At 42.0% G+C, this 20,131-nt stretch overlaps 1 protein-coding gene across 1 annotated transcript; it reads left to right on the plus strand.

Moving 5' to 3' along the window:
• Nucleotides 1-1,039: 1,039 nt before the first annotated feature.
• NOD1 (nucleotide binding oligomerization domain containing 1) lies at nt 1,040-19,918 on the plus strand. Its single transcript, XM_009283565.1, has 11 exons — nt 1,040-1,362; nt 2,569-2,743; nt 3,988-5,791; nt 7,814-7,897; nt 8,962-9,045; nt 10,609-10,692; nt 12,705-12,788; nt 14,992-15,075; nt 15,709-15,792; nt 17,931-18,014; nt 19,460-19,918. The coding sequence occupies exons 1-11, from the start codon at nt 1,147-1,149 to the stop codon at nt 19,530-19,532; spliced, it is 2,856 nt and encodes a 951-aa protein (XP_009281840.1). The 5' UTR covers nt 1,040-1,146; the 3' UTR covers nt 19,533-19,918.
• The last annotated feature ends 213 nt before the right edge of the window (nt 19,919-20,131 follow it).

Raw genomic sequence — 20,131 nt, forward strand, 5'->3', positions numbered from 1 at the left:
ATGAATATGAATTGTGATGCCATCTTCCAGGCCTAGTTCATCATATGGGGAAAGGATCTGTGAATTCAGTTATTGTGCGCAATTCCTGCTCAAGGAGAGGTCCAGATTTTTTGTGTGAATCACTAGAGATGGGATCTTGTATATTTACAATCACTTATTTCAGTCCTTTCTCTAACATCGCTATTTTTCAGATTCTGAAAAACTGTATTTTTAACTTTTATGGTTACTCACCTGAATTTGATAAGATTAACCAAATTAAACCAATGCAATGATAACTTTCCATGTTTTACGTGCTGTCTGAACCAAAAGCTTTAGGACACGTGAAGTGCCCTGTGCCCCTAAGTGGTGTATTAGCTCTGAAATCTACAGCAGCATTTTTACTGTTAGCGTCATTTTACTCTTGGCTTTCTTAACAGAAACATCTGATCAGTGGTTTTCCCACAGTCTCACTACTGCCTCTCAAACCTAGTGCCCTGAAGCTAAACTCTTTTTCCTAGTTTAGCTAAAACTGTCTCAGAGTTCACAATGCCTTGCTTACAGGGACAGTTATCATATTGGCAACGCTTTATGCAGGATCTGTTACTGTAACAAAGAAAAAGCAAAGTGAATTGCTACTATAAATTAATTCCTCCTACAAAATTAATTGCTATGACATATAATTTTATTCCGTTTATTTCCTTGTCCAGATATGTTTGGACAGATGCCTGCTTTGTCTATTGAAACATGAAAAGCTAATAAAAAAGATTAAATTATGCACTAAGAACAGGCAGTTAATAAAGCAGATGCCAGTGGTGGTGTTTGAGGCAAGCTACAGTAAAGTACTGGTACAGAAGGGAGACTGCCTGCTGTAGAAATTTTTTTTCCAAAACCTGAACAAATAAATGGAAGTACCTGAGGAAGAAACTTTAGTAAAAAGTTGGCCATGATATTACACAGAGGTTGGAAGTATTCTGTGACTAATTGAAGGATGTATCTGCATAGGATAAGGTTTAAATTGAAGTTCTATACAATTACTTTTTACAGGCTCGGTAATGTGAAGGACAGATTGCCTGTTTCCCCAAAGTTAACTCCAAGCTGACTTCTCACTGCAAATGGACAGTTTGTCAAAGATGAGGCTAGGCGGAGCAGCTTCTTGCTATCTCAACTATGGAATGCCAAGTTTGTGCTAACTTGGAAATTTCTGTGGAAAAACCTCCAGGAGCAAGTCCTCCGTCCTTCATTGCTTTGCTGAAGGTATACCGAGAACTTCTGGTCAGTAGAATCCGAAACACGCAGTGTTTGATTGACAACTTGATTAAGAATGACTACTTCTCCACTGAAGATGCTGAGATTGTTGTCCAATTTCCAACTCAAGCAGATAAGGTATTCTTTTTATTTCACCAGCCAGTGTAAGCTTTTTGTTATTTTCAATTTACCACTGGGTTTTATGGGCTTATCTGGCAATTGAACATCTAGTGTCTTTTCTAATCTTGTTACTTTGGAGTTTCCCCACCCGATCCTTCTGGACAAGTGTCTCCAGCACATCTCTTTCCAGCACGGCTGGCACTGCTTGTAATGCCCATTGGCAGCTATAAGAATGAGCTGGGTGATAATTGCTGTTCTGTCCCCCCAGCTGCAGCTTTGTCCTCTGATGAGGAGGTGACCACAGTGGCTGTTAGAGTGCAGCTTGCTACATGGAAGCCTTCGTTATTGTGCAGAGTATTGCAAGAAAAATATACTTCAGGATGCTGTGGGACAGATCATCCTGCTTTAGAGGAGGAGAGACACAAATGAAATATTATTTTAGAAGTTAATGGTTGTGTGTTGTCCATGTGCACACCTTCCCTTCTCTTTAAGGACCTTCGTACATTGTAAATGTTTGCTCTGTCTTGCAGAGGGTTTTGTACTAGGGTTGCCCTGTACTGGTTGCACAGAGATCGGATTCTGCCTTGCCTTTAGAGGTAACGCTTAGTCTTGAACTGCTCCAGCCACTGCCTGGTAGCCATTAGTTTTAGTAACAATTGCAGGCAACGAGTCCATTGTCCAGAGAGAGCCTGCAGAATTGAGTTGCTGTGTTAAAAGGAAGAGTTGTAGGTTTTTGGATCTGCATTAAGATCCAGAGAGAGATTCAGCCTACCCCACTCTGGATCTGGCTGGATCCTGAGGTAAATCTAAATGTGACTGGAATATTTACAAACCAGAGGGTCAATTTAGGGCACTGAGAAACCACCCTTTTCTTTTTTATTTTAACCAGCATGGGATTCAAAATATACTATCTAGCCAGGCTGAGGAAATCCTTTGAGTTCCCTATTAAGGAGTGGTATTTATCCCATTTTGTTTCTAGTTAGCGTACCGTTTAGCTACAAGTTCAGACCTTAACTTGCAGAGCCAACTTTCTTGCAACATCCAAATACAAATAGAAAGTCAGTTTTGTGATGGTTCAAATTCAGAGCTAGATTTTGAATTCAAGTTTTTGAGGCACCAGTTTTGATTTTGGTGCCCTGTTCCAGTCCAAAAAGGATCCTAAAGCAGTCTGTAACTGTGATGAAATGCTGTGCATCAATGATCTTTCACGTGGTATTTTTTCAGGTTCGCAAAATTCTAGACTTGGTTCAGAGCAAGGGAGAAGAAGTCTCAGAATATTTCATCCGTGTCCTGCAGAAAGTTACTGATGCTTACTATGAACTTCAGCCTTGGCTAGATGAAATAGGTTATGAGCCTTCAGAGAACATTTGTAGTAAACCTGTGGTAAATACAGATCCAGGTAAGGTCATGCATCTGTATCCCTTTGCTTAGAACTACCCTGCTATGTAGGAAGCTCTAACCAGGTGATGTGAGAGTAAGAGAGTCTAGGCAGGCACAGAAGGGAAAATAAATGTGCGCATGCTGTGCTTGCGAGCAGTGGTAGCCAGATAATTAAAAGGCACACTGTATAACACAACAGTCATGTTGATCTATTACATCCTGTTTTGCTAACGTCAAGCTCCTTCTGCATTTGTTTGTGGATATGTAGCATAATGGCATAACCATCTTGTGCCAGCTGTAGTATTTTCTAGGCCTCTGCTACAATTTGTTAGCAACACTGTGATGTTTTGGCAATGGAATAGCCAGTATTTCATGATGAGGACAGTCAAGCAATGAGGCAGGTTGCCCAGCAAGGCTGTGCAGTCTCCATACTTGGAGGTTTTCAAGATCCAACTAGATAAAGCCCCGAGTAACCTCATCTGATCTCATAGATGACCCTGTTCTGAGAAGGAGGTTGGACTAAAGACCTTCTGAAGTCCCTTCCAACCTGAATTATTCTATGATCCTAAATGATGAGTTATACCAAAAGTCAGAGTTAAAGTACTGCAGAAATAAATGTTTTCGTCTTGAGAGGTTTTTTTCATACATAAATACAAGAATTACTTTGCCCCCATCTGAAGCAAAGGTTCTGTTGCAATAAAAACACAAGCCAACGTTGCACAATAACTGAGACTCTTTTTTTGGTCACCTTAAAAAAATCTTTTGAGGTGCCCCTGGCACCCAGTTTCTAAAACGCATGCCTTCTATTTACAATAATAAAAATTACCAAACAAGTTAGGAAAGAATAACCACCTACCTCATAGAAATTGCAGGCAGAATATAAATATAGTGAAAAGGCAGATGCCAAAGCTAATCAGTGACCACCAACCCCTGCCTTTGCAGAGAGTAAAACAGTCTTTAACAAAAGGTCAGGGGCTTGGCTTTGAGTCTCAGCTGAAAGATAGCAGCCCCTTAAAGCAATGCAGTGTCAGTACTGGCTTTCAGGAAATGGTGGCTCACACGTTACCTCTTTCATTAGCACCTGAATTTCCCAGGAGAGCGATGATGGCAGCACAAATAAATAGAAGTAATCTGCCAAAGAACCAATTTTATGTAAGATTTTTTTTAGTTTATTACCCCCTCACAGTTCCCAAAGAGGTGGGTCATTGTATACATATGCTTCTTAATAATAGTCTTTTTAATAGTAGTTCACTGTCTTTTTAGTTAGCAGGTATTGCCAGAAACTCAGATATGAACTGGGACGGGACTCCAAGTTTGTTATGTCATACGCTCAGAAGGAAGAGATGCTGCTTGAAGAAATCTACTCTAACAGTATTATGGAGCTGGTCAGTTTTACCAATGAGAGTCTAGGCGAAGTGTGTCAATTAGAAGCCCTTTTTGATGACGCAGTTGGGCTAATTAATGAAGATGGAGAGACTATTTATGTCTTTGGTGATGCGGGAATTGGAAAATCCATCTTGCTGCAAAAGATACAAAGCCTTTGGGCCAGAAAAGAATTGGACATAGGGGCCAAATTTTTCTTCCGTTTCCGATGTAGGATGTTTAGTTGCTTTAAGGAAGATGAAGCCATATGTTTGAAGGACCTACTCTTCAAATATAATTGCTACCCAGACCAGGACCCTGCAGAGGTGTTCCATCACATCTTGCAATTCCCTCATACAGTTCTTTTCACATTTGATGGCTTCGATGAGATCTATTCCAACTTTGATCTCAGTAGTGTTCCTGAGATGTGTTCACCCAATGAACCCATCCACCCGCTGGTGCTGCTGGTAAGCCTTCTCAGAGGAAAGCTTCTTAAGGGATCCAAGAAAATTCTTACAGCGAGGACAGGAACTGAGATCCAAAGAAACATCATTAGAAAGAAAGTGTTGCTCCGTGGTTTTTCCAGCAATAACCTGAAGGAATACACTGCCGTGTTTTTCAAAGATGAGGGGCAACGAACACTGGTATTGAACCAGTTGGAAGCTAACCCCAATCTCTGCAGTTTGTGTTCAGTGCCTTTATTTTGTTGGATTATCTTTAAATGCTATGAACACTTCCATTCCATGTCTGACAGCCACGAGCTTCCAGACTGTTCTGTTACATTGACAGATGTATTTTTGCTCATGATTGAAGTCCATCTGAACCGATCTCTGAAAACAAGTTTGCTGAAGAACAACACCAGGAGCCAAGCAGAGATGTTCAAATCAAAAAAGGAAACTCTTCTAGCTTTGGGTAAAATGGCGTACAAAGGGATGGAGAACTCTTTCTTTATCTTTGAGCAGGAGGAGGTCTCATCAGCGAACATCTCTGAAGAAGATTTGCAATTGGGCTTTCTCAGGACAGTTAAAGGTTACAGTGGCTGTGACAATCAGTCCACTTATGAGTTCTTGCACTTAACCCTTCAGTCTTTTTTCACAGCTTTGTTCCTGGTTATTGAAGAGAAAGTAGGTGCCAAGGAGTTACTTCAGTTTTTCAATGAATGTTCTTCCACTGAGACTGCCCAGCTTACTTGCCTTCGTATTCCTTGGTTGAAGAAACAACTAGCAGGGGAGGATCCTTTCCGAAATAATGAACACTTTCATTTTACCAACCTGTTTCTTTGTGGCCTACTTTCTAGATCCAAGCAGAAGCTCTTCAGACATTTAGTTTTGCCTGCAGTCGTTAAGAGGAAGAGAAAGACACTCATCACATACCTTGGGGAGAGCATGAAATCCCACCTGAAAGGCCTCACTCGGTCCAGGTTTCCAAACTACAATCAGATCCAGGTCCAGCCCAACTTTGTTTGGATGCTGAGGTGCCTTTACGAGACTCAGAGTGAGAAAGTGGGCAAGTTGGCTGCCAAACACATGCATGCCAATTACATCAAGCTCACATACTGCAATGCCTACTCTGCTGACTGCAGTGCTATTTCCTTTGTTGTGCATCACTTTCAAAAGCGCCTGGCTCTGGATTTGGACAACAACAACATCAATGACTATGGAGTAAAACAGCTGCTACCTTGTTTCAGCAAGCTTGCGGTGATCAGGTAGGAGTCTGTGTAAGCAGGTCCTTGCTTATCCTTGGTTTATTCCACAAACTGCTGGGCTGGAGGAATTGATCTTGAAAGTGGAGAAAGATGAGGATTCTTACTGCTGCTGGAAGTTAGTTTCAGATCTTCTGAAATCCTTGTTCAGCCAGTCACAGGAGCAGAGACAAGCTGTGAATTTGGAAACCCAGATGGAAAGGGTGATAAGAAGTCCTTAGAAGCCAGGACTGTTTAAACCTGTAGGTTTAGCTAGCTCCATCTCAAACTGTTTTGTCATGAAAGAGGATTTTTATGGGAGAAAGCATTTAAGGGAAAAGAAAGGAAACAGAAGTGCTTCCTCCTTATCTGAAGATTGCCTGAGCCTAATTCTGCCCTTGGTCATATGGGGTAAGAGATCTACTATTCACAATAACCCTTGATCAAAAGCTCTGAATTTCTTGCTTTAACATCCTGCCAAGATGTGTGGCTTTCACAGAACAAAAGCTCACATGTGGTAGTCCATAAAAGGATGTAGTTCAAGTCTTTAGATGTGGTGTTTCCCTGAGGTGATGTGGAGGGAGGACATGGCTTGGTGTGATCAGGGAGAACTAACTCTACCTCTAACATCACAGGCCAGATTGTTCCGCCTCCAGTCCTTTGAGGTTGTGCCATGTAGCTACACCTTATTTGTCCAAACATTAGGTGCAGAAAACCAGGAACATACATCAGTTTTTAAAGCTTCTTCAGCCTCATGAGAATTTTTTTTTAATACATGGATTTATTCCTCCTGGTTGGCTGTGCTCTGCCTTGTTTTGCTCTAGGACTAAATCAAAGCAAGTGACACTTGTTTTTTCCAGTTAGTTGCAAATCAACTGACCTCCCAAGAGAAAGCAATAGGGAAACTTTGGGGGAAAATGCATAAGTATGTAAGACAAAACAAAGAAGAAAAGGACAGACTTTCATTCTTTGTCCCTATCATATGATCGTGCCATACACAGTGTGATCTTAACATCATCCCCAACACCAAACCAGTCTGTTAGGTTGCCTTTTTGTCTTTATGGCTCTTCTGATGTTAGGACTTTGATTTCTAATGACCAGTTTCTGCAGGTCAGGAGATGTTGTTTCTAACAGCTTAACCATCCTTTTCAAAGAAGCAGACTGTTATGATCTGTAGAAATTGGCTCTGATTTCTCCTAGGTGCTAGTGCATTCCAAAGTGACCAACTTACTAACCAGCAAGAGCCAAGGAGGCTGTAGAGTTTGTTCAGCTTCAGAGTTTGCGTAGAAACTAAAGCTGGTCAAAATGTTTTCACGGGGACAGCTTTAGCCAGAAAATGTGATTCATCAGAATTGGCATGCTTCACAGCAACCTGTCCATTTAGGCAAGGTGAAAAAGCTTGAGAAGTTTAAAAAAAACAAAAAAAAAAAACCCAAGCCCCCAAAACAACTGTGAAAAGAAGTATTTTTATTCTGTTAATGACTGATGTCGATTTGTTTCGTGTCTAGTTGGGACAATAAAATTAGAAACATCTAGCAAACCCATGGGACTGCAGTTCTATTTCCTGGCCAGGGCTTTTCACAACCTTTAGTCAGTGGAGCCTGAATGTGTTGTGACTTTCAAGATGCCTGGCTTTCACTCGGTACTTGGAGAGAAGGTTGCAAGAAGAGTAGTTTGGAAAGCTTGCTTTTGCTAGGGTGTCAAGCAGAATTTCTTCCTGCAATCACAGTAAGCGCGGGAGGAGGAGGAGGAGGTGTTTGTCTCTGGTTTCTGACTTACTACATTTTATTGTTTTCAGTTCTTAGAAGAGCTCAGGCTTTAGAGCATTACCTTGGAGATCTGGGGCTTTTTGTTTTCTATTGTTTTTGAAGTGAGACATATGAAACTGAGCTCACATTTCCCTTAATGGCTTTTAATATGTGGCATAAGGACCTGTTAAAATATCAGAGGAAAATGCATAGACCTCCAGTCATTTGTTAACTTATGGGTGATGAACACCTGTAATCTGTATTGATTCAAACTTACTTTTCTTTCCCTTCATTCCAGGCTCAGTGTAAATCAGGTCACGGATCATGGAGTAAGGATCTTGTATGAAGAACTCTCCAAGTACCAAATTGTGACTTTCTTGGGGTATGTACCAGTTGGGAGCAAAACACTAGATATTGATACTAGAAAGTAGAACTGCAGTGCTGATGGTACTGACACAGCAAAGGTGGGGTGGAAACCACAGTTACCTCCTCATTTACTGAACATAAACAAAGCAGCATTTTGTGTCAGAAATGATTCAGCTGCCATCCTGTAACAGTTCACTGGGAAAAGGACCACAGCTTCCTCTCCCATTGCTCTGCCTCACGGGGTGGCCTCCACTGACATCAAGCCCTTCTATAACACAGTGTGGACCTCCGGTTACTGAACTGTGTGGGCATGCTAGTTTTATACCTAAAGCCTCCTGCGAGCTGTGGAGGGGGGAGAGGGAGCGCGAGCAAGAGAGTGTCTGCTTTATAGCTAGAGCCTCCTGTTTTCTCTGCTGTAAACTGATTTATTTCAACTATGCAAAGCAGATACGGCTTGGTAGAGACTAGTATCGGAAACATACAGTTTCAAGCGTCATGTTCATGGTACCAATTTCTTTAAGACCTTAATTAGTTCTTAATCAAGTTGAAGCTGGAAGGCATGTTTGCTCTGACTTCCTGCTCTTGGTTAAGTAGCTACATAAAAATGACTTTTTGAGAAGTGAACATGAATACCAAGAATCACCTCCTTCCTCCAGTGCCCTAATGTAAGTACATCTGCTCAGGTATCTGATCTTCAGTAATATTTGCAAGGGGATTTTATGACTTTTAAAAGAGCAAAAATACGTTCTGCTGCTGTTTTCTCTTCTGACTTTTCTTCTGGCAATATTATTTCTGTACTAACACAGGAATAAAGGGAAGCTTTGTTTGCTTGGGGAGACCATTCATTAAAAAAATCATATAACTATTTTCCCATGATTTACTGTCTGGTCTCCTCGTATTTTATATCTAGCCCTTCACAGTATGAATTGTATATCAAAATAGAAATACAAGCAACTGTGAATGTGTACAAAGCCATACAAAAAAGATAGATGCTATGTGTGCATTATAAAACATTCAGGTTGTAAATATTAAAGTAACAGCAGGAATAACCTATTTTTACCGATGTGATTTTTCTTTAAGCTTATACAACAATCAAATCACTGATGTTGGAGCCAAATATGTTGCAAAACTAATTGAAGAGTGTTCAAGCCTTGAATATGTTAAGTATGTTGGATTTTTTTTTTCCTTTCTACAGTATCCTAATTAAGGTAAAGCAACTTGAAACAGGAGGGAGAGTGGAAAAAAGACAAATTATGCTTCAAATAAAATATAACTTAGGTTGCAGTTGTATATTCTTTTACAGTAGTCTAGCAGTGAATGGCAGCAGGTGAAACTCTTGAATCCATAGTCTTTACTGGAATATAGTAGTAGGCAAAAGGAGAGCATGAGACCTGTTCTTTACCTAAATCCAGTCTGAGCACCTGAGTGAGGCTTAAGTGGTGCATGAACCTTGCTGCTCCTTGCAATAGGTGAATTCACTTGGATTTAGTACCAAGCTTCTTTATATCTTGTCTTTTACGGGCCATTGGTGTCAGGCTGTGCTGGTGTCATACCTCAGCTCTGGAATTCCCCAGATTCACTTGGTGAGTTGTTCCCCTTCATTCCTGGAACTTTCCCAGATAAGGGTGTCCGGCCATGCACAACACTGGTTTGACATAAAGGTAGATCATTAACCAGTGGTTTAATTTTGACCATAGCAGAAAATAGAGGTAACTACAGCAATGTCAGCTGCTGGTATGAATGTAGCAACCAGCAGCCAGGGACTCTTGGGTTCTAGTCCTTGTTATACCACTAACTTGCTCTGAAACCCCACACTAGCCACATCCTTCCCACTTGAAATATTTGCAGAGTTTTGAAACCCAAGAGCACTCTGGTTCTTTCACTGCTTTGACACAGTGCTTTGCTTATTTAATCTAACTTTCACAAAAAAGCCTGTTGGAAGATGGTTACTTTCAGGCTGCATAGTAACCCCAGAGATTATTTTGAGATAGACTGCATATTCATGTGCCTGAAGTCAGTCAAACAAGCCAGTTTTACTTTATGTAAATGTAGTGGGTTCGGGGGTTTTTGGTTTTGGTTTGTTCTTTACATCAGTGTGTATGCAATTGAGACTTACCTCTTCCTTGAACTCCAGCCATTTGATATCCCCACATAGGCCAAAAAAAGAAAAGGTCTTCTGTAGAGTGCCAGCCAGAGACACTCCTGCTGCACTGACCTATGCTACTACCTATAGCCTATGCTGAGAACAGAAAGACTTGAAATTACTACAATCTGTGCTTATCAGCTGCAGTCTCCTCTGGAGCCACACAACCAAGAAATACTCTGTTCCCTGTGGCATCATGAAACGTGCTGCATGTAATTCATGTACTCTGTAGCAACTGCTGATATTATGAACTATATTAAAAACTAGGCAGGGGTCCTTGTCTTGAGGATCAGTTCCTAAAGCTCATTTCTAACATACTGAGCACCAAAACCAAGACTCTCCAGTAATACTTCTGATTCGGAGGGTTGACATGCAAAATATGTAAAAGACAACATAAAATGATGTCTTTTAATCAAAGGTCAAATGCCTGCAGTATTTTTTTCTACTCTAGGTTAATCTTTGATAGCTGTAGCTAGCCTCCAGAGTTAATTAGCCTTAAATACTTGTATTGTTTTCTGAGCTGGTGTTCTAATAGCTGTACCGTTGTTAGTGATGTACCTCATCAATTCATGTATTTTGTGTAGAATAGGAGCAAACAAAATAACGAGCGAAGGAGGGAAGTGCCTTGCCCAGGCCATCCAGAAGAGCAAGACAATGTTTGAAATTGGGTAAGTTCAGTGCTAAGGAGCAGAGCTCAGGGCTTGGTCTTGTCAAGGCATCTCTAAATTGCTTAGGATTCCTTCTTTCATTCTTATCTTCTTTCCTTCTGCCGTTCCTCCCCACATTAGAACAAACCGGTGCAGAAGCATAGCCACATTTTCCACTCAGAGGGAAAAGGAGGGCTGCTTTATTGTTCTCCAGTTCACACAATGTTTGTTTTGGTTTTTTTCCCCCTGTTCTGACAGAACCTTAAAGGAGAGACAAACAAGAGGACAGTATGTAAAGATAGCCATTTTCCTTATGGGAACACAGCTGTTCTAGAGATATTTGGTCATTTTTAAAAGTCTGGGTGGTTTTATGACAACATACCTGGTTGTTGAGTGTCATTGTTATAATTGTCAAACCTTCTGCATCAAGTCCTGATAAAGTTGCAAGCTGGGAGAATAAGAAGGAATTCCCATCGTCCTTCTCTCTAGTCTGTCCCAAACTGGAGAGTCTGCTATTATTGAAGAGAGGTCTGAATGTACTGTAAACCTTTAATCCCTGTCCCCTTTCTCAGGAGAGATGCTAGACTTGAGGGTTTGATTTGTACTTTTTTTTCCCCTCTGGCAAATCCCAGTTTCTCTTTCCACTCTACAGGAGAACATTTTTCTCAGAATCTAATACTCAAATACATGGAATTAAAACCTCTGTTTGGCCATTGTGAATATCACAATAACCCTGAGATATGAAAATCAGATTTGAACAATCAGATTTTTGGCCTTTAATTTTGTTGTTCTACAACAGCTCACAAGCATAGTCAACAGCATGCGCACTTTCATTGTCATATAATTGGGTCTGCTGTGCTGTACTTGCTGTAATTTCAGTGAAGGACTCCTGTTTTCTCCTGTGGAGGAAATAATCACTCCAAATGGATTTAGGATAGCTTGGACAGAAATGTTTAAACAGATATATGCAGCATTTGCATAACAAACTGCACTGGGACTGAAGGACAAGGAAATTCTAGGGAACTTACTGGAAGTGGATGTGTTTAGATACCACAAAGTTCAATCGATTTTAAAAGAGCTGCCAACTAGCTGAGTGTGGCTTTGAGTCATCAAGCCATGATCCCTGTAAAAAAACCCTTATACCTCAGCAGAAGCGCCTTCAAGTCTCGTAGTACAGGGTGAATTTTCAAAGTGGTTGGTCTGCATAGAAAAGATTTGACCAGATACTGCTATTAAATGTTGATCAAATCTCTGCAGCTTTTACCACATTACCTTATCTTAACCCTTTGTGTTACCAAGGATTGTTTTGCCATTGGAAATACTGTTCCTTACAAATGTGTTGAAAAGCCCAGGGTCATACACTGTCCTTGTGAGATTTTGATCTTTCTCTTGGCAGCTGGAGAGAGAGGAGATGCCACTTGGGTATAATGGTGAAGGAATTGTAATCATTTTACCAGACTATTCTGAAGGAGAGCGGGAGCTTGTAGAGCAGTTCACTTCAGAAAGTCACCCGTTTGGGTGTGGGTCCCTGTGCAGTTGTGCATCTGGGGAGTCTTTCCCAAGACCTGTGTTTTGCACTATGTAAAGGCCAGTCTGTGCCCAACAGGTAACAGGAAAACTGTAGCAGGGGTATGGGGAGGAATGCTGAGCAGGGAGATGATAGGATTTAGGATGGCAGCTCACTGGACGGGACCACAAGACTCCTCTACCCCATAAGAGTACAGGGCTGTGGAGGGTTTGCCCAGCGCAGCAAGGTGATCCCAAAAGTACTCCTGCTGCAGCAGGCTCTCTCCTAGAGCTGCTTCTGTGCTGTGGCCTTAGGGTACTGGTGAGTCAGCAGGGGCTGGTGGTGTGGTGTGCAGGGAGTGGAACATGCCTGGCTCAGTGGGGAGGGCACCTGCCAGGTTTCTCACAAGCCTGAAAGACTGTGAAGTAATCAGGGGGGAGGGGAGGGAAGAGAAAAAGGGAGAATGCAATGCCGAGGAGCAGTAGGGCAGCACACCTGATATCTCCTGGTTTCCTCTCTTCACCAGGATGTGGGGTAATCAAGTTGGAGACGAAGGAGCAAAGGCATTTGCAGAGGCCCTGAGGAACCACCCCAGGTTAACAAACGTGAGGTAAGACACCAGCGGAGCCAGGCAGCTCGGTGTAGTGCTGGCTTTCCCATCATGCTTTGAAGCGATGACTCTTCCCACCAAGCATTAGCTTGGAACGCCATCTGGTATTGTAGCCTTCGCTGTGTAACCAACAGGGTCCTGGTCCACGGAAGAGGCCAGATTGAATCAAAAAGCCCTGTGCAGCCATTAAGCAAGTTAAAAATATTGCAGGGCTGGCATCCTTTCCTCTATCTGCACCTCCTCCCCTCATGCTGCACAGAGTTAACTGGCATTTGTGAAAGCACATGGTCAGTGGGTGCCATTTTGATCTGGGAGCATTAGCAGAAGGATGCACCAGCTGTCACAGAATCAGGCTCCCAGTGAGCTCAGTGTTAACAGTTTCTGTTGCGAAGGTACAGCAGCTTTTACCAAAGTAATTTTTAGGCGATAAACTGTTTGGGTAGGAACTGAGGCATTCTTAAATTGAGGCTCATCCTGTACTCCACTGGAGCTATGACACCACACATTCAGTGCTAATGAGATGTAGTTCTCACTTGAGTTCAGTGATGCATCTCAAACTAGCCTTCTGGAAGCCCTAGCATGGGTGAAGTTGGTAGCACAGCACGGAGAGAAGCCAGCAGTGTAAAACAGCCCATCCCCTGCCAGAGTTTCAAATGCTGGCTAGGGATTTAAAGATGCATATCTTTAGTCATCATCATTTTTAGTCAACCTAAGTGGGAGAGAAAATGTTCACTTAGGATGTTATCATCAGGCTGCTGCTGTTTTGGAGTCCCTCCACACAGCTGGAGCAGGGGGTTCATGGTGATCCTTTCAATTTGTCTCCCAGTTCCACTGGCCTCCACGGTGAGGGAGCAGACAAGGCTCCTTGGTTTCCCCACAAGGTGGCAGATGGCACTAGTTTCTTTAGAAATACAGTACTCTGGGAGTTTGGGGATCTCTGGAGAGCTTATTGCTGCCACTTCAGATCCAGGGGTTTCGGAGCTGGTGCCTTGTCCTCCTTTCTGTGAGCGGATAGCTGGACTTAAAAAATTAAAAGCTGAACGGGTGCAGTGACCTAGATATATTTAAACTTAAAAGCTATCTGAAATAGCATCTTCCCATAATTGCAGAATCCATCCAGATGCATCAGACTTGAAAGAAAACATTTTGAACCTGAATCAGAGCTGGGTTACACCTGGGATTCTCAGACGGGAACAAATATGCTGATGAATGTGCTTGCAAAAATAAAAAGGAGTAACTGTGCTGGCTAGGGCTAGGTTTTGCTGGCACCTGTGCAGGGTGAATTTTCTGCTCTGCAGCGTTCTTGCACTTGGGTTCGTTTCTTATCTTCCACTGGTTAATCTTGCTTCATGATTTGAATCATAGTTAGCACCAATGGTAGCTTTATGCGAAGATTAAGGGAAGACAGTCCCTACTACATCAGTTTACTTCAGCATATTTGCCATTTTTAGGCCCAGTCATGATGGACTGAGAATATCTAGTTTCAGCTGAAGCTAGGAGGCACTCGTGCTAGCACATATTTGTGCCATTGCCCTGCTTGATCCCCCTTTCTACCTTTTTTTGAGACCTTGCATTATTTTCAGGCTCTGGCCTGGCTTTTGAGGGTGGAAATGCTTTTTGAACTCTCAAAGCCTGGAGCATAACTTTAACTGGACGATTTTGCCAATGTCTATTCAAAGAATGAAGGGCAGACTAAGAAATGTTTGTGGTTTGTAATGGAAAGCATGCATTTACAAGCTCATCTCTCCATACACAACAGAAGGTGTTGTGTTTGGAAGAAGAATGACGTATTCGAGCATCTGAAGGACTTAAAGGACAAAGTCCCCAGTTTGTACAGGGAGTTGGGATGACAAATGCATGTAAAAACCTGTGTACTACTAAGGACAACTCTTTGTCCTTGTTAAAAGCCTTGACTCTAAAATCTCTGGGTGCAACTCTGCTGTCAGTCCCAAGAGTACAACTCACTGACAGCAAACCTTACGGCCTGTATGATAGACCTGCTCTCAGGCTGCAGCCTGTGAACTGTTCTCGCTTGTAAAAGTCATAAGGACTTACTGGTTTGCAAAGTACATGAGCCTTTGAAACACCCAAATGCTGAACTGTACAACTGGGAAAGAGATCATCCAGGATATTCATTAGTATTTGGCAGCGGAAGGGCCAAGTGATGCTGGCTGTTTCTTACACCTTTGTATCTACTTCACAGTCTCGCGTTCAACGGCATCACGACAGAGGGAGGCAAAAGTATTGCTGAAGCTATGCAACACAACAACTCCGTGAAAATATTCTGGTAATTGACAGTGTGGTCTACTTCTCCTCCTCTTCTTCCTCTAGAGAAAGCTGCAGCCTAATTTTATTTCCTCCAATGCCATTGCTTCCTCCTACTGTCCCCCTCCTCTCCCTCCCCCCATCCCCTATGCTTTCACTACCAGCAAGCTGTAAGATATATCCCTCAGGAAGAATGTGGACATGAGTAATGGATCAGCAGCATGTGTCCTTTAGGACACATTCCAATGTCCCAAAGTCATGCTTCGCTCTGTTCCCTCCATCTTGCCTTCCCCATCTTCTCTCACTTCCATCATCTGAAGTCAAGTTCTTTGTCCTCAGTTTTTGCACCTCTTCAGTGTTGTCTCTACCCCTCTACCTTTTTCCACCACACTTCATCCACCTTTTGGACGCTAAAACATCATGAGAAAGTATCATTAGAACACTGCTCTGAGAAATAAAGATCTGATACTCTTGTGTCTTTTACCTCCAGGGCTTCTCTTCAGTATCTCTTTGTGCCTAGCCTTTAGAAATTGCTCAAGGCAGGAACAGAACATCCCCCTTTGGCTGTCTAAAGCTAAGTCACAGACAAGCTGGAAAAACAGGAGGCTGAAAAATAATGATAACATCCTAAGTGAAGATTTTCTCTCCCACTTAGGTTAACTAAAAATGAGCTGGATGACGAGGCAGCAATGAGTTTTGCAGAGATGCTGAAGGTCAACAATAAACTGGTGCATTTATGGTGAGTTACATTCCACAGAGGCACAGGCTCTTTGGCAGTCGCTGCATTAAAGCTTCACCTTCCAAGTCTATGTAGGTCACAGTAAGCTTTCTGTGCATGGTCTGGATGCAGCTGACTGGTTGTAGACAGTTCTAATGGAAAGCTGCTGTCTAGCATTTTGAACCTGCTTTCATACACGCAAAAGTTTAAGCTGTTTGTGTGTCCTGGTAACTTTTGAACTACTAATTGATTTCATCTCTCCTTAGGGGAACAGTACTGGCCTCAAACACAAAAGTTTCAAAAAAAAAAAAATACAGGCAGACAGCTAGAATAGAATAACCTTATTATGATTCTTACTATTTATCATCATACTATGAAAGTAGCAAGCTCAACTCTTACTCTGCAACCAAGAACCTACATGACAGACACTTAAATGCATGTCCCATTTGCCTGATGTTTTCTTCTAGGGCTAGCACTTTCACTCATGCAAGACACTCATCTATAAGACATAAATCCCCAGAAAACCTGGGATTATTTCTAGCAATCACAAAGAGACTTCTTAAACTTCTAAGAAAACACAGCATTGACTGTTCTAATCCAGAGGTTCACAAGAATTTGTCCATGGATGGACTTGGGCAGATGTGGGCTGTGAAACAAATAGCCGTCCATTCATTCCAAGCAATCAAGAGAACATAATAAATGGAGTCCCTTTACAAGCTTATACAAAGACTTTGCTAACCACACTCTAGCATTCCCTGTATTAATCGTAGTTCCCGCCCCTTGGGAAGCGTGCCGGTTGTCAGAGGTGCCAAGTACTTGTAGCCTCTTTTGAAAGCAGTAGAAGCTCTGGTGCTCATCACCCTGAAAATAAAGGGGGGGGGGGGGGGAAGAAGGCTTGATTTCTTGTGCACAGCTGCAGATATGCTTCACTGGGCAGTTTGGTTTGAATTCATAATAAAACTTTCCCCATCCAAAGCAGGCATAGTAATCTAGATACATGTCTTTACCATGGCTCAGTATTATCCAAGGGTTTCTGCCAGTAGACCAATTTATATCCTGCTTTGTTGGAGGTATCCACTGGTACAACCAAAAGGTGGTGACCTATATAGACAGTTGAACTTGAGGCAGAATTAAAGTCTTTGTCCAGTAGCTGAAAGAATCTACTGGATCCCTTTGCATTTTCATTAATTTACCAAGTGCAGAAAGTCCTTTAATAGGAATGCGTCCCTGCTTCCTTCCTTCCTTCCTTCCCTTCCTGAGAGATCATTCAGTTCATTCCGGTTTTCAGCTTCATCCTGAATCTCCCTGAGAGATCATTCAATTCATTCCGGTTTTCAGCTTCATCCTGAATCCTGTGGGATTCATGCAGTCAGTCACATGGAGTGGTACAGCTATGGGGCACACCATGGTAGACTGAAAGGTTAAGTATTGAATTAGGCTGCGCTGATGAGTATTTTTATACTCATGCGGATGAGGGGGCTTTGTTCATTTTTAGCCAGGGGCATGGTCTACAGTGGTTAATAAGAATTACCTAATGCTTCTTCAGTTGCGCTACTTGAGGATCTTTTGTTTCTTTTTTTTTCCCCCTTCAACTCAGATTAGACATACTTTATAGCTGCTAAGGTGGCTTCACTGGGACTTGCACCTGCTCATACCAGAGTAAAATTCAATGCTTTATTTTTCAAAGATCTTGCTGGTCTGATAAATGAGACAGGAGGATTTGGCAACCTCTAGATCATAACTGCTAAAACACTAGGCTTACACAGGTTCTGTACTCAGAATTTTCTGTACCTCACTTTAAAATGTCTCACAGTGTTCTTAATAAGAAAACAGAGCTAAGAGGTTAGTCTGTCTCAGAGTCCAAATACCCCAATCCCATACCAGTAGAAAACAGTTCTCAGCAGAAATTTGTCAGCTATGTAATTAAGCTCAGTACCTCCAGAATGCAACCACATGCAGGATTAAAAGGACTGATGCTCTGGGCTCTGTTTCTGAAAGTGCCTGTGGAGCATTTGACCAATACTGTGTACCATCCTCACGGGTAGAAATCACAACCGTCTTCTTGTGGCAGACCTCCTTGACGTCAAGCTGAGCGTAGGTTGTGCATGCGCTGTAAATTAGTTTGCATGTTAGTTTGACATGAAGTGCTTTCTTTTTAGGCTTATCCAGAATCAAATTATGGCCAAAGGGGTGAAGTACCTCAGCGAAGCTCTCAAGGAGAACACAGCTATTAAAGAAGTCTGGTAAAGATCCTCTCCTCAAAGGCTCACTTTGTAAACTTTCTTTCCCTTTAAAACACTTTTGGCATTACTACTTTCCAGCCTAAAAAATTCAGAGCAAGTTTATGTGAGGCACGGGTTGTAGTTCCAGCTGTGGGTTTCAAATAGGTAAAAAGCCTCTGTCATTGAAACACGTCCCTGTGTGTTAGGAATGTCAAGCAGTTTTGGTAGTTCACATCTGTCTGTACTACTGACTCGAGGAACGTGTGTGTTTGCAGAATTGGGGCCTAAATTTATAGACCAAGTTTTGCTTGTCCTGATTTATTTTTAAACTTCTGAACATGTCTGTGCTTTTCAGGAGCTAAATGCCGACAAGCAGGAGATGGTTACATTTAATTAGCATTACTAATTTGGTTCATAGAATTTGTGCTTGGATTTTCTTTGGGCGGTGCTCCAAACACACTGAAAGTGCTAAGCTACAAGATTAACTTTTTGTAAGATTTGCTTGTTTTAGATTAAGGTAGGCATCACATAGTCACACACGTGCATTGTAAGGCACAAAGCCAAATACCACATTCCTTCCCTCACCTCAGGGAGCTCAGGAGTCAATAGAACTGTGCTGGTTTTAGCACCCTGCTTCTTTATTATTGAACATGAAATTTATTTTTAAATATATAAGTTTTAGTGAAAGGATACTGAATTCTTGCTTAGAAAGACAATGACTCACTGTCTGACTAGTGGGTTCCCTGGAGATGTGGAAGAGATGCTTCTTTCAAAGGCCACTGTCGGCTTTCCTCTACAGAAGAGGCATCAATTCCCACTCGAGTCATTCTGAATCTTCAGACCAAAGTCTGTCTTCTGATTGTTGCCTGAATTTTCAGAGGTGTTCATTAACCCAAATAATTTCATAAATCTAAATGGTGTAATAGATTTCAACATTTCTGAAAGCTGCACTTACCAGGCTGCTCATTTTCAGGGGTGTAAATACCAATGTAGATTAACTTCATGTAGCCAGACTTGAAAATTTCGCCATTAAGTCATTTCACATTAATAATGCCTGAGTACTTAACAGAGTTTTCTTCATGTTGTCATGGAAAACACAAAATGCTCTGAAGACTATTTAAATTTCTTTAAACTAGCCCACTGCACGGTAAGAACCTTTGTCAGCTGTATGCTGCTTGCTGAAATGCAAACAGCTGGGTATCCGACACCGATTTTAGTTCAAGGAAGTTTAGGTGTTAGTTCAGTTTTTATTTCTGAAGAAGTAGCCTTGTTCCTCGTATGTGCAGTGGGAACGGCAGTGCTGTAGCCTGCCTGTCTGAGGCCGGTTCCCAACTGTGTGCCTTTGAGAAGCATGCAGCTCACACGGCATTGCAAAGCCGTGATCTCTGCTCCAAAACCTTGGAAAAATAGAAGATGGGCAACAGTCACTGCCTTACTTTCACATCCCTCTTATTTTTCCCCTCCAGTTTGAACGGGAACCTGATAAGCCAAGAAGAGGCCAAAGCTTTTGAAAATGAAGACCGGATCATTTGCTTTTGAATGACGACTCTCCCATTTTGACAAGCTTCGTGTTACAAAGGTTACTTCTACGCTTGGACTGCAGAGTTTATAAAGGCATAAATCTGCAGCACTCATGGCAGGAGAGAGATACACGATTAGCTGCCTTGTTACGAACGTGCTGCGCTCCCTCAGCTCCATCCCTTACCCTGCCTGTTGTTCTTAATCCTTTTGGTGAGTGGGAAGTTGCCTGGGTAAATAATTAATGTTTGTATGGTGCTTCGAAGGTGAAATGCAAAGTGTTAACAGACCAAATCCGCTGGCAGGTGTATGCATTTTGATAACTGAGTTTAGATTTATTCTGTACACTGATGTAAATAATCACTAACTTATTTATATACATAAATATACACAAACACATATATATATGCAAGAAAGGGTGCAAGATGCACAAACTCCACAGGCTCACAGTATTATCTGCCTCATAACTGAAAATGAACATGTGTAGCTTTACTGGAAACCGTCTATAATAGTTGCATGGTACCAATGTTTTCAACATGAATACCTTCCTTTCTCCTGCCTAGAAATTAGGCCCTTATTTCTCCACTGACTACAGGCAGTGTTATAGACACTGCTGCTTT

This window comes from Aptenodytes forsteri, unplaced genomic scaffold, assembly GCF_000699145.1.
Source record: "Aptenodytes forsteri isolate BGI_AS27 unplaced genomic scaffold, ASM69914v1 Scaffold662, whole genome shotgun sequence".
Lineage (NCBI taxonomy): Eukaryota > Metazoa > Chordata > Aves > Sphenisciformes > Spheniscidae > Aptenodytes > Aptenodytes forsteri.